This window comes from Trachemys scripta, chromosome 3, assembly GCF_013100865.1.
Source record: "Trachemys scripta elegans isolate TJP31775 chromosome 3, CAS_Tse_1.0, whole genome shotgun sequence".
In the NCBI taxonomy this organism is placed as follows: Eukaryota; Metazoa; Chordata; order Testudines; family Emydidae; genus Trachemys; species Trachemys scripta.
In genome coordinates, this window is record NC_048300.1 from 15,041,891 (window position 1) to 15,055,848 (window position 13,958).

The 13,958-nt window shown below is 42.0% G+C and overlaps 1 protein-coding gene across 5 annotated transcripts in view; it reads right to left on the reverse strand.

Annotated features, from left to right (window-relative positions):
- Positions 1-8,121, reverse strand: part of KIF16B (kinesin family member 16B) — a 219,476-nt gene extending 211,355 nt beyond the window's left edge. For all 5 annotated transcript variants that reach the window (XM_034764167.1, XM_034764168.1, XM_034764166.1 and 2 more), the window contains exon 1: positions 7,851-8,121. In XM_034764167.1, coding sequence (XP_034620058.1) covers positions 7,851-7,897 — 47 coding nt within the window. In that variant the 5' untranslated portion in view covers positions 7,898-8,121. The remainder of the gene's footprint in view (positions 1-7,850) is intronic.
- Between the last annotated feature and the right edge of the window lie 5,837 nt (positions 8,122-13,958).

The following is a 13,958-nucleotide window of genomic DNA, read 5'->3' on the forward strand; positions in this document are numbered from 1 at the left end:
TGTGAAGTTGAGCCGCTCTATGGACTAGATTTAGCTGATGTAAGAACTGGCATCTTAAGTTCTAAGTAAGAGAATGAGTACATCTTACTAGTAACAAACTGAACAATCATCTTTTCATTTTAAAAAACTGTAAAGAAATAAACTGTTTATCAACACCCTTGAGTTTTGTATCATGCGTTTATAGGTTTACATCACAGCAAATGATTACTCACTATCTACTGTCACTCCTAAGAATAACACTTCCACTTGTTTTGGTTAGAAGCTAATAAGAGAGCAGAGTAACTGATTCCAAAATATCTAAAGCAACTGTAACAAGTTGACAGAGTTCCATAAATAAAGATATCAGTGAACAAATATATGCACAAGGGAACTTCAGGGGCCAGATCTTCACCTGACTCAAGCTGTCATATGTCCATTGACTTCAACTGAGCTATGACAATTTACACGAGCTGAGGATCTGGCCAATTGTGAATGATTTATGAGAAGATGGGAGCAGCCTTTGAAAATTCTGCTGGTCCAAGTAATTCTCTCCCACTCCCACACCATCATCACAAAGTTAAGCATAGCAATAGCAAGTTCTATGGCTAGGCTAAGTACTTTATATGGCTAAAATAATATGCATGTTGTGAGAAAAGAAGAGTGTGTGGCTATATAATTCACAAGTGCAACACCACAGATAACAAAAGTTTATCTAGAGCTAAGGGAAAGGTTAAGTTCTAGGGCCTCTGAGTAACACATAGAATACTGAAACCAAGGCTGAAACTCTCTAGGAAAATGACACATTTTCAAGTGTTTTGCTTCCTGAGGATTTTCCTGGGATTGCTGCAGAATTTCAGTGTCCAAAAGTTTAAAGTTCAACACACTGATTGATAACTAATATCATGTACAGTACAAGTCATACAATTTAGGCTATTTAGTGATTCTTCTCATTGGAGCAGTGAAATGAGACTAGAGATGCAAAAGCAAAGATTCAGTTATCACAGATTACAAAATCAAGTTTGTTTAAAAAGATATGTGCTCTAAATAAATGTTTAGAACAGTCAAGTTTGGAACTAGGTTTTGCTCAAATATAAAGGAGAAATCCTAGTAGATTATCTGAGCAAGTGCTGATCCAAAGTACCAAAAGGTGGGGCAATAAACAAAGTGACCAAAATGTAAGCACTGGGTATTATTCTGAACATACAGTAGGTAGTAAGTTATTATCATTCATGCAGTTTTATAGAGTACCTAGACATAAACTTAGAGGACAACGACAGGGAGGAACCTGTTCATTGTGCCTTCAAGTGGAGTAGCTGCCTTAACTTTGACTTCTAGTTCTTCTAATATGAGAAACCAGTATTCTTCATAATAGTCTTAATGTAAATATATTTAAAGTTTTTTTAAAAAAATAAGTGTGATTGTTCACATACCATGCTAGATCAGAAACGAAGATGCAGCTGTCTATGCTATAAAGCAGTGGTTCTCAAACTTTGTTGCACCGTGGCCCCCTTCTGACAACAAAAATTACTAGATGACCCCAGGATGGGGGGACTGAAGCCTGAGCCTGCTTGAGCCCTGCCCTGCCCCCCCCCCCCCTCCCGGCAGGAGGGCCAAAGCCGCAGCAAGTCTAACACCAGCCCTGTCTACAGTTTGAGAACCACTGCTATAAAGGTACAGTATAATGGAATAACATTTACTTTCTGCATGGGTAAACCACCAAATTTAAAGAAATATATTATGTATGTTTATGCATGACTTAACATACAATTGTGGCTGCACTGAGCTGTAACAGTTCATCTGACCAATGTAGTTTGGGCTAAGTTATGTTAAAACGACAAATTAGTCCACTTAAAACATGATTTGGCCCCAAAGAGAGTGCCAAAAACTCTACAGTATTAGAACCCAGCACAGTTAAACTGTGCTTTCAAAAACATGGATTTCTTTAACACCCATTGCTTTTACTATATTACATCCTAATACACCTCTACCCTGATATAACGCTGCCCTCGGGAGCCAAAAAATCTTACTGTGTTATAGGTGAAACCGCGTTATATCGAACTTGCTTTGATCTGCTGGAGTGCACAGCCCCGCCCCCAGGAGCACTGCTTTACCGCATTATATCCGAATTAGTGTTATATCGGGTCATGTCATATCGGGGTAGAGGTGTATCTCATGTTTTCCTACTTCAATATCTTTTCTCCTTGTGTAATACACATACATGCTACAATACAGTTTCTGTTGTTTACTTTTATTAACTCTTTTTTTTAAGTTAAAAGAGCTCAGCATGACTATTTTAAGTGTAGTTTACAAACCAATGGAATTTTTATTTCAGATTTTCCATTCCTTATTATTACCAGTGCTTTAGTTGGATCCCAAGAGTCATAGCATGCTTTCCATCTATCTGCACAACTCCAGCTGATATCAAGAAGCGCATGCAGATCAAGGGCATACAAGTGACTGACTTTGGAATGTAAACATTGTCAAGAATTAAGTAATGAGAGAAAAGAAGGGTGCTCATCTTAAAAATAGAAGTAGTCAGTTTCTTCAAATTCTTCAACATCAGATGAGTCATTGAATGAAGATGTCCATTGAAATGGAAGAACAGAACACCAGCGAGTACAACCATCTTGACATTTTCAGTACCACTGTCATCGAAGTGTAGCAGTGAGGATCATTTAAATCTGTGTTCCAGGCCTTTCCAATACCAGGTTCAATCAGAAGCAGTGTATAATTTTTGGGGTGTTGAGTATCAACAAAGATGATTGTGCGATTATGCCATAAAAACAGTTAAAAGTCAGAAGCTGGTAAGAGAATTGCATCCTTTTATGTTAAAAACATTGCCTTTATTGTAGCACAAAATTAGTAAATTTTTTTTAAAGTACTGACATTATTTTGTCTTGGATATATTTTTCCAGAAAGATTTAAACTTGCAAGTTCACTATTAATTGCAAGTATAGATATAATGGGGAGGGGGAGAAAACAGAGGGGAAGGGAAAATTGAAGAACTAAAAGATTCACTACTGATATTAATGCAAGATTGTCAGGTAACTTCATAAGTTTGACCAGCAATGGGTAAAAGCATCCAAATGGGAAAAATAGAATCAGTTTCATTAAATAGGAATGTAAGTCAACAGAAAACCACATAATAGTGTCCAACTTGCTCAAGATGCGATCCAGCAATGAACAGAGAAGCATAAGGAGCTCTCTGATATTTTCTCAGGCAACAAAAATAAAAGGGACAGTTGAGAGAACTTCAAAGGCACAGCACACTGCAAATAGGGCATCGCTCCAAGGAATGACAGTCACTTGTTATAAACACCCTACTTTCTTCAGTATCCTTCCCACCCAACTCCTCACAGGCTGAAGTTTTAACAACTATTTCTGAAACTGAACCTCATAGGTAACTTTATACAGGTAAGTGACAACTAAGACCATTCCATAAGCCAATGGGATAACTTCAGTCACTTATAAACTCCTACTATATTTTTAGTCTCAGAAGCAATCAACTGCTTTTTCCTTCTGTGGCTCAAAAGATTTATTTCTAAGCTATTTTTTATTGCCAGAATTTTTTTTTAAAAGGTTTCTGTCACAATACAATAGTAACTACATTTGTCCCTCTCCACTTTCACAAAATTACATACACATGCTCAAGAAAGAAAAATGAAGGCTTCATGGAGACTTAACGTGACTAAACTGTTTTGTAATTACATGAGCTCACACCTGCAGTTTGGTTTCAAAGAGATAATTTGTTTAGCTCCTAAACCTCCTCTACATAACACACTATTACTATTATATTATTCAGCAGGACAGATGCTGAATCATAATTTTGTCAAAAACCCTTCTTACATATGATACACCTTTGGATGTGAATTATTTTTAGAGAGGAACAGGGGGAAGGAAGGAGGTAGACTATAGTGGTTCCCAAATGAATGTGTCCCTTTTCAGGATAGATCAAAGACAGATGCCACCGACCAAAAACCACAGAAAGGAGGGAAGTGCATTAAAGTTAGTCACCTATATGATGGAATGGCAAATTATATTTAATAGAATAATATGTTCCTTCCTACTGCTTGACTCATTCCAAAATGCATATATACAACATATTATATAGTTAATGGTGCTGTTGCACTAATTTGCATATCTCTGTAATGGACAACCTACAAATATGGCCTACAAATTTCAAGCATTAACATTGACACAGCACACATTAATCCAACCATATCCTAGAGTCACTTAAAAGCTTCTTTTAGAGCGAAACCCTCAAAACTATAACATTTTAAAGCTGTTCATCTTATGAACGTAAAACTGATTTATTCTAATAACTGTGAATGACTTCATGTGCCTGAGCAGCATACCCTCTATGCGTTTCTATCTTTCCCTTCAGTTGGTTTGCTTCACGTAGAAAACAAATATCCAAGGAAGAATTGAAACAAATCTTACAAAATATCAGTAACTTCCAATTTAGTTTTATTTTTAATAATTCAATATTCACCTCTATTTTCATATCTTGCAACTGCATTTAGTGCAAAAACCAAAGCACTTAAAGTTTTGCTGAAGAAGTCTTACCAACAGACATTTTTAAATAACCACACACTGCCCGGCCTGCTCTAATTACAAATGACCTGAATATTTAATCATAAAATAAGCTGCATAATGTAATTAAATTTAAAACAAACCAAAGATATACTAAGCTTCTACAAGAAATTACAAGTTAATGAAAAGTATCAGAGGGGTAGCCGTGTTTGTCTTTTTTACAGATCCAGACTAAGAGTCCTGTGGCACCTTATAGACTAACAGATGTATTGGAGCATAATTCTTCCGTGGGTGAATACCTACTTCGTCGGACATGCATGCATCCGACGAAGTGGGTATTCACCCATGAAAGCTTATGCTCCAATACGTCTGTTAGTCTATAAGGTGCCACAGGACTCTGTCGCAAGTTAATGAAGTGGGTTTTTTTTTTTTAATATATACCATTCTTAGAGTTTAAAAAAACAGGGATACAGTAAGGCTTCATTGACATTTTCCTTTAATTAAAAGAAACAAGTCCGTTCACCAATCTATGACTATGTACTTCAGCATAGCAGATGTGAAGAGCATAGCAACAGCTTAGGAAAGGACATAAAGGATATCCTATCCAAATAAAGACACAACAGAAATGTATATGGACAAAATGTAATTATCCCATTTAGTTTATGCACTAGGGACAACATTGCTACTCTTATTAAAGTTTCAGGATCTTGTGTTTTCACTTCATCTCAAAGATAGCATCTCCTGCAGCACAGCAGCCCATAAAACCATACTGACCAAAAAAGAATAGTGCGATTTTAATAAACTACCAACTTTCTGCTGAACCCTGGGTTTTCCAAGGAAGTCTCCCATCTAAATATTGATCAGGCTAAACCTTACAAATGTGATAAAAACACAGTCTGAGGTGGTATTTTTGCTGACAGTGAGGACTTGCCTACACCATACCTTCAAGGCCTAATTCTGCAATTTACTGTGTGCAGACTGACTGCTTCAACCAGGCAGGCAACATGATCAATGCCTCAATTTGTAACCAGTTAATGGTTAGTATGCTCAGAAACCAGTGCAGCTGGTCATGTTGCCCTGGTTAGCAATCTAAGCTGTCTTCCTGTAAACAAGTTATAACACTTTATTGCAGTGCACACAAGAATCCTTAACCATGTCTTTGTAAACTGGTTTGCTGGTTCTCCTTCCTGCTTCCTCTCTGAACCTTAACACATCCCAGCATATGCTGCCCAAAACACCCGCACTGTTCCATTGTTTTCATGTGCTCCCAATCTAGCTGTTGCATCCACTTGTTGTGTTTTGTACTTAGATTACAAGTTCTTTGAGACAGTGACTGTCTTCTCATTATGTATTTGTAAGGTGCATAGCACAATGAGATCCTGGTCCATGATTAGGACTCCTAGGTGCTACCACAATACAAATATATAATACTTTGCACTTATATTCTGCCTTTCAACCCATGGTCCCAAGGCCCTTATAAATTTTTACAGATCTTCTAAGGATTTTGCAAATTGATAAAGAGATATCAAAAGTAGGTAAAATGTGGAAGTTAACAGATGCCTGGTTGACAATTTATAAAGGTAAAGCATATCGTTTTCTTGTAAAAATAAATAAATAAATATTCGTCACTTCAGACCACTGGAATAAATAAAAAGATTGCCAAGACAGGCCACTGAATTTAATGGAGGGGGGGAGGGCAGGGTGTTTGTTTGTGGTCTCTCTTTAAAACAGTATTTGGGTTAGTTCATTAAAAATGTTTACTATATTTACTCTGTACATTAAACGTTTAGTTATTTAGGGGAAACTGCTTTTATTTTCTGGATTTACCTCAAGATGTATACATTTTGCAAAAATCAACATGGCAAACAGTCCAGGCAGTGTCCTTTTAATGTCTTTTTCAGCAGTCAACTAACAGTCATTACCTATAAAGACTTCTGATTGAGATCACTTTTTTTGAAAGTGTCCAAAATATTACTTTCCAGATACTTGTCTACCTTTTTCCCCATTTTTAAATGGAGAAAAAAAAAAAAAAAAAAAAAAAAAAGCAGCCCTCTCAAAAGCAACTGAACAAACATTTTCTATGTCTTCCCCCATTGCAAACCAAGAGTAGTTATATTTGTACTATGCAAAAATACCTCTTATTAAAATAGGCAAAGCAGCTTGCAATACCCATATGGGCCCAACTAATGTGTGGTGTTCTACTTTTAACGTTCAGATGAAAGGAAGTGTGTTCAACAGTCTTGTCTCTCACAATATTGCAAACTTTCTTACATTATAAAAGTATTAGACTAACATATATAATTACTAATGACTTGGAAGACAAAGCTTTCAATAAAGGATCCTGACAAAACAATCCCTCTTTTATGCACAACACAAAAGTATTTCTCAGTCCACCAGAGGAGAAAGAAGGGGACCTTATTTGGCAATCAATTTTGAAGTAGCTTTTTCAGTGCATTATTTGGCTGCATATTAGAGAGATTTAAAATCACAGACATGACTTTCTTACCATATCTATAATTGTTCTTGCCAACACAGCCCTTACAGGAGTTGTGTGTTCTGGCAGCTCAGACGTTTATGTCCCCACAAACTTTTAAAACTTCCAGATACAGAACCTGGAAGATCGGGAATAACAACATGGTTCTAACCATTGTCACTCGTGTTTCAGTGGGATGTAGCCCTGACACCCAATCTGACTTATCCTGAGAACTGAAGGGGGAAGAGAATTTTACAGAACATTTTAAAGCAATTGTCAGTGGTCTCACACTGTGGGAATGGAGAGTTTCTGCTCCGTTTCAGAAAGTTGTTTTTGTTTTTTTAACTTCCTCATTGTTTGAAAATCTCATTCAAGCTGCCCCAGCCCTGACTCAGCAGCCACCATGGAAGGTGGGTATTAAGAGGGGATACTCGTAGAATCATAGGACTGGAAGGGACCACGACGGGTCATCTAGTCCAGTCCCCTGCACTCAGGGCAGGATTTAGTATTATCTCGAGTCTAGACCATCCCTGACAGGTGTCTGTCCCAGCTAGTCCCAGTGACTAGTCCCAGCCCTGACCAGCAGCCAAGGGAGGGGGGCCAGGTAAGGGGATAGCACAACAGTCTTTGCCCCACCCCAGCAGTCACCAGAGAAGGGGATAAAGAGGAATAAGGGCAGTGACGGCCCTGACCCAGGGCAAATAAGGACACCGGCCCCCAGGAAAGGGGACGGGGGCGGGAGGGGAGGATCTCGGCCCCGCCGCCCCCAGGGAAGGGGGTAGGAGGTAGGACAGTCCCTCCCCCCGACCCCGCAGCCCTTACGGCGGGAAATGAGCAGCGGGAGGCTGCTCCGCACGGGACTCACCTGCGGTTCATGGGCCGGACGCGGACAGCCACCTTCACCGACGCCATGGCTCATCCCTGCCCTGGCCCAGGGCTGGCCCTGCCGGCTCCGGCTAGGGGACAGGCCACATCCCCGCCTCCTCCGCTACTGCATGCTACCGTCACGGCGGGGCGGGGCGCCCCGCTCCCACGCAGTCGCCCGAATCACTGCGCCGGTCGGGCCGGCTCCCCTTGTTGTCACCGCAGCCACGGGGCAGCAGCGGCGAGCACCGCTGGTACGGCGCCAGCGCAGGGACAAACCGCCGCGGGACGCGTTACTCCTCCCCTCTGCTGGCTGCTGCCCGGAGCCCCGCCCACCAAGGGCCGGAGCCCCCTCTCCAGGGAGGGGCGGGGCGTGGGGAGCGAGCCTGGGGGTGCCCCTCAAACAGGAACCCGCTCACAGCGCAGCGAGCCCCGCGAGCCCAGGCGGGGGAAGGGGAGCACAACCACAGGGAGGGATCCCGACACACACAGAGACGGGTGGGCAGGTGCAGTCACTAGCCAGGCCGGTCCCCTGGGGTTACACACTCCTGCCTCCATGGGGCTGTGGTGGGTTTAGCTATTGTTTGCTTCTTTTCATCACAGGAAGCATGAACTCGAGAGCTGTACGGTTGGTGTAATCCCACACAGCATCTAATCCCAGAGGATGGAGTTACCAGGCCCCTCCGTAATTAAAGATCTGATGAGCTCTAGAGTGGAACAACAATCCCAGGCAGCTAAAATATATATATATATATATATATATTAATCTCCCAGATGAAGATTCGACCCAAGAGGAGCTGCCAATATTTTTTTAACTTTGGAATGTGGTGAGAAGCAGGACGGTTAGGTTGTGGTCCATACCCAAAGCAATGGGAGTTTTACTAATGGGCTTTGGTGATGCACAGTGGCAGAATAAAAGTAGTATCAATTCTGGTATAATGCCAGGAAGTAAGGACATGACGAGGAGCCCCATCCTGCTCATACTGAAGACAACGGGAAAATGCCACATAACGCAGCTTGCAAATATATTGCAAACACAGTAATAGGATTTTGGCCCCTTCTGCAGGCAGTCTTTCAATAATGCAAAAAGTTTTAAAAGAGTGTGTCTTTGTAAAGTGTGTAGTGGAGTCCTTCTAGGTGCTACCATAACACAAACACATTATTAATAATGATTAATTATGAAATTCTTATTATTAATGGATCAAAACAAATGCCCAGATCCCACAAGGAATCAGGAATTTTGTTTGTGGAATTGAAGGTTCTGCTTGCAGCCCCCTTTGCAGAAATGGGACATGAAAGTGGACACTTCTTTTACTGGTTTATTTATCCCACCCAAGAAAAAAGACTGCTAAAAACACCTGAAGAGACAAAGGCAAGGGCTGAGTCAGGGCCGGCTCCAGGGTTTTGGCTGCCCCAAGCAGCCAAAACAAAAAACAAAAAAAGCCGCAATCGCGATCTAAAAAAAGCCGCAATCGCGATCTGCGGCGGCAATTCGGCGGGAGGTCCTTCACTCCCAGGCGGAGTGAGGGACTGTCCGCGGAATTGCCGCCGAATACCTGGACATGCCGTCCCTCTCCGGAGCGGCCGCCCCAAGCACCTGCTTGAGAAGCTGGTGCCTGGAGCCGGACCTGGGCTGAGTCCAGACTAAAACAGGAGTCTAGTCTGTAAAGAGAAATAACTCGAACTCTAAGATGCAGAAAATCTGCATCTTCCCTAAATCAACATTTAGAATGAGAAATTATATTTTGTAACCAGTTTCTTTAAGATCTTAAATTTAGTATGCATGTTTTGTTTTATTTGCTTGGTAATCTGCTTTGTTATGTTTGCTATCCCTTATAATCACTTAAAATCTACCTTTTATAGTTAATAAACTTGTTTTTGTTTATTATTAAACCCAGTTTGTGCAATCCATATTGGGGGGGAAGAAGCTGTGCATATCTCTCTTCACATTGAGGGAAAGGGCAAATTTTTATGAGCTTGCGCTGTGCAGATCTTTCTATATAGCACAAGACAGTATTATTTTGGGTTTATTCCCCAACGGGGTGTGCACGTGAGTGCTAAGTGAATCCTCTCACACAGAGCTGCCTTCAGTCTGTGTCTGCAGCTGGGCATGGCCCTACCTGTGTGTGTGTGCTGCAAGAGGCCAGAGAGCCTACCGTATATACTCGTTCATAAGCCGAATATTTTTGGTAAAAAAGTGACGCATCAAAGAGCAGGTATCGGCTTATAAACAGGTCTACACCAAAATTTGGTTATTTTAAACTCTATGGAATCATTGAATTGAATATCTAATACAGGGATTGGCAACCTTTGGCACGTGGCCCACCAGAGTAAGCACCCTGCAGGTTCGGCCAATCGTGGCTCCCACTGGTCACAGTTCACCGCTCCAGGCCACTGGGGGCGGCAGGAAGCAGCAGCCAGCACATCCCTCAGCCTGCGCTGCTTCCCACCACCCCCGTTAGTCTGGAGCGGCAAACCGCGGCCGGTGGGAGCCGCAATTGGCTGAACCTGCAGACACGGCAGGTAAACAAACCGGCCCGGCCTGCCAGGGTGCTTACCCTGGCGGGCCGCGTGCCAAAGGTTGCCGATCCCTGAGCTAATACATTGTAGTTTTGTTTACCTGGAGCGTCTGTAGGCATGGAGTCCCTCAGCTGCCCGTCGCTGCGGTTCGCCATTCCCAGCCAATGGGAGCTGCGGGTTCCCATTGGCTGGGAATGACGAACCGCAGCCACAGGGAGCTGAGAGGCTCCATGCCTGCAGATGCTCCAGGTAAACAAAACTTCCCGACCAGCCAGCGGCTTACCCTGATGGGCCGGGAGCCAAAGTTTTCCAACCCCTGAAATATAGGGTCGGCTTATGGAAGGGTCATACAGTTTTTGCTATTTTTACCTATATATAGGGTCGGCTTATAAACGAACGGGCTAATGAATGAGTATATACAGTTATTCAGCAAAACAGAGAGAGGGAATCCAGGCTGTTGGAGCAGGAGGAGCTCAGTAAAACCCCAGTACATCAGTGGCATACCAGAACGTGGGTCGAACCCATCACAAAGACTTCACTGAAATGTTCATTAATGGAGCAAATACCAACCACTTTTCACTGATGCATTTTGTACTTCATCTTTTCTTCCACCTACTTATATTTTAGATGTATCGTAACTACTTTTTCCTGTGAAAGGCTTCTACAGAACTTTGGTCTTAATATTATTGCTGCTGTTGTCTCATGCTGTGTTTGTGAAAGCTCTGTTTCATTCCTCACTAAGCAGTTCTTTATAGTTCATGTTCCAAGAGCTTGCCGTGCAGTTGCAGCCGCATATATCCTTCTCTAAGATCCTATTTATTCACTTTCAAGTCCCTTCTCAAAACTCACCTCCTCTGTAATGCTTCTGAAATCCCATAATTTACTGAGATGAAGGAGATCCATGTTCAAATCCTTTCTCCCCCATCAGTTGATCGAGGAATTGAACTTGGGTCTCACATCCCATAGAACTCACATGACCACTGGGCTCAAGGTCATAAGGAAGGCACCTCCTCCTCCTGGCCTCTGTTTTTTTGTGAGAAAGGGCTGAGGTACCTAACTCCAATAGAGGGTTCATGGCTGCGAATCCCAAATGGAGATAGCTATCTAGCTCCCTTTGAGAGTCTAGGCTTAGGCCACTCCCATCTCCTCAGCATTTTTTATTGAGTAGCTTAGGCATCTTCCCACTCAGCACATACTCGCTTTTGTGAATCTCATTCTTCGACACCTAACTCTCCTCAAGCATTGTATAGTGAGCCTGGATGCTATCTCAGGGTTGAGAATTCCACTATGGGACAGGGTGCCTACAATTTAGCATTGTAATGCTAAGCATTGCAGCACCTCAGTCCCTTTGCAAATCTTGGTTAATTAATAGTGGATACAGGCCTTCCTGTAAGTTCTTAAATCACAGTGAGCATCAGTTTGACTGAACAGCCTGTGTTTGTATTTCACAGTTTGGTTCAGGAAGCAGAACTGTCATCTCTGTAAAAAGAGTAATCTCTAGTTCATCAGAAACCAGCAAGAGGCTCTTCTCTAGCCAAAGCTGGGAACAGTGTTACCTTCTCACAGTTATAGGTCAGTTCATCATAGAAGTTATACTAATCTTTGAGTCCTTTGAACTCTTTTGGGAAGAAAATGAGTGCAGCTTCGTCTGCTGATCTATTCTCCCTCTGTAATCGTCGGTAAGCTGCGTGGTGCTGCTTAAATCTGTTTTGACATGCAGAACTAGATGTCATTTCTTCATAACCCAGTGAGGTTCATGCTGAACTTCTGCACCTGAACAATCAGAATAGGTCACCCGATAGGCTTTCTTTATTGCCTCTTCTGTCAAAACATGGGGAACAAACAACCTTCCCAGTTCAGAATTCTTTACTGTATGTAAACACTTCTTTAATTCTTATGCAGAGTTAGTTCTTTTTGATCAGCAATTTGTTTTCAAACCATCTTCCAGCTGTAGATATAAAGCTGGTGTCAATGAAACATGTATCTGGGTGTTTCCATTTCTGACTTGCAGAAACAAGTGCACAGCATGCATGCAGCACAAACCTATGCACCACAGTTAAAAGTGCTGTGCCCTAATGCCCCTTGTATTTTGGTAGATGTCTGTAGCTGACTCTTTAATTCAAATACAAGCACTCATAGAATCATAGAATATCAGGGTTGGAAGGGACCTCAGGAGGTCATCTAGTCCAACCCCCTGCTCAAAGCAGGACCAATCCCCAGACAGATTTTTACCTCAGGTCCCTAAATGGCTCCCTTAAGGATAGAACTCACAACCCTGGGTTTAGCCGAGTCAATGCAGCATCCCAGGAAACTTCTCAGGAAGGAGGGAGATTAGCATCTTCAAAGTCCTATTGTCCTTCCTAATGGCCCATTCAGGCTGATTGCACACTGTCTGGTGGATGTTCCCCAACTTACAGGAAGGCCTGTATCCACTATTAATTCACCAAGATTTGCACAGTTGTAATTGTTACATAGTCAATATTCCTAACTTCAGATGCAGAAATGATACATGCATCCAAATTGGATAATCATATTCAGTAAATCATAACCTTTCCAATGATATCTCACATGACCCATCTTGCATAAAATACATCTTAGTTAAAGCAGATTAATGAGTAAATAAAACAAACATGCAAACTAGGCTTAATACATTGAAGAATACATATATACATAAGTATATTTCTATGAAGAATATGGGTCGTAATGTCACAATGGTCTTGAGTTTTTGATACCCTTTCGCAGGTGGGGCATCTTGGGATGGGATCCTTAGTCAAGTCAGTTAGTGGGGCTGCCAGGATCGCATAATGAGGTATAAATTGGCGGTAGTACCCAGCTAAGCGTAAGAAGACATGCACTTGCCTTTTGGTCATGGGTGTCTTGTATACCTGTACAGCACGAATCTTATTCACGAAGGGGCAGACTTGTCCTCCACCAACCCTATGTCCCAGGTAACAGGCTTCTTCCTTTCCTATTCCACATTTAGTGGGGTTTGTTGTTAACCTGGCTTCTCAGTAAACAGAGAACAGCGGCTACTTTGTCTAGATGGGAGTCCTAATCCTTGCTATAAATAACTATGTCATCCAAGTATGCTGCTGCATATTGACTGTGCTGTTGGAGTAATCGGTCCATCAAATGCTGCCCTATGTAACCCAAAGGTCATACTCTTAAAATGAAATAGACCGAGCAGCCTAGAAAATGCTGTTTTCTGCTGAGAATCCAGTGGTAAGGGGATATGCCAATACCCCTTTGTCAAATCCAAAGTGGTGATGTATTGGGATTCTCTCACTTGGTCCAAGATTCTTGGCGTGGGATAGGCGTCAAATTTAAAAATTGCATTCATTTTTCTGAAATCTATACAAAAACATAGTGCACCATCCGGCTTTGGGACCAGCAAAATAGAACTCCTCCAGTCATTCTGGGACTCTTCTATCACCCCAAATTCCAGCATGGTCGTGATCTCTTTCTTGATGGCCTGAGTCCTTCCCATTACTTTACCAGGTTCTGTATTAATGTGATGTTGTGCTAAGAATGTCTTCCCAGGTAAGCGCTGAGAATACCCATGGGAAAGTGGGCACCAGTGGGAACACCT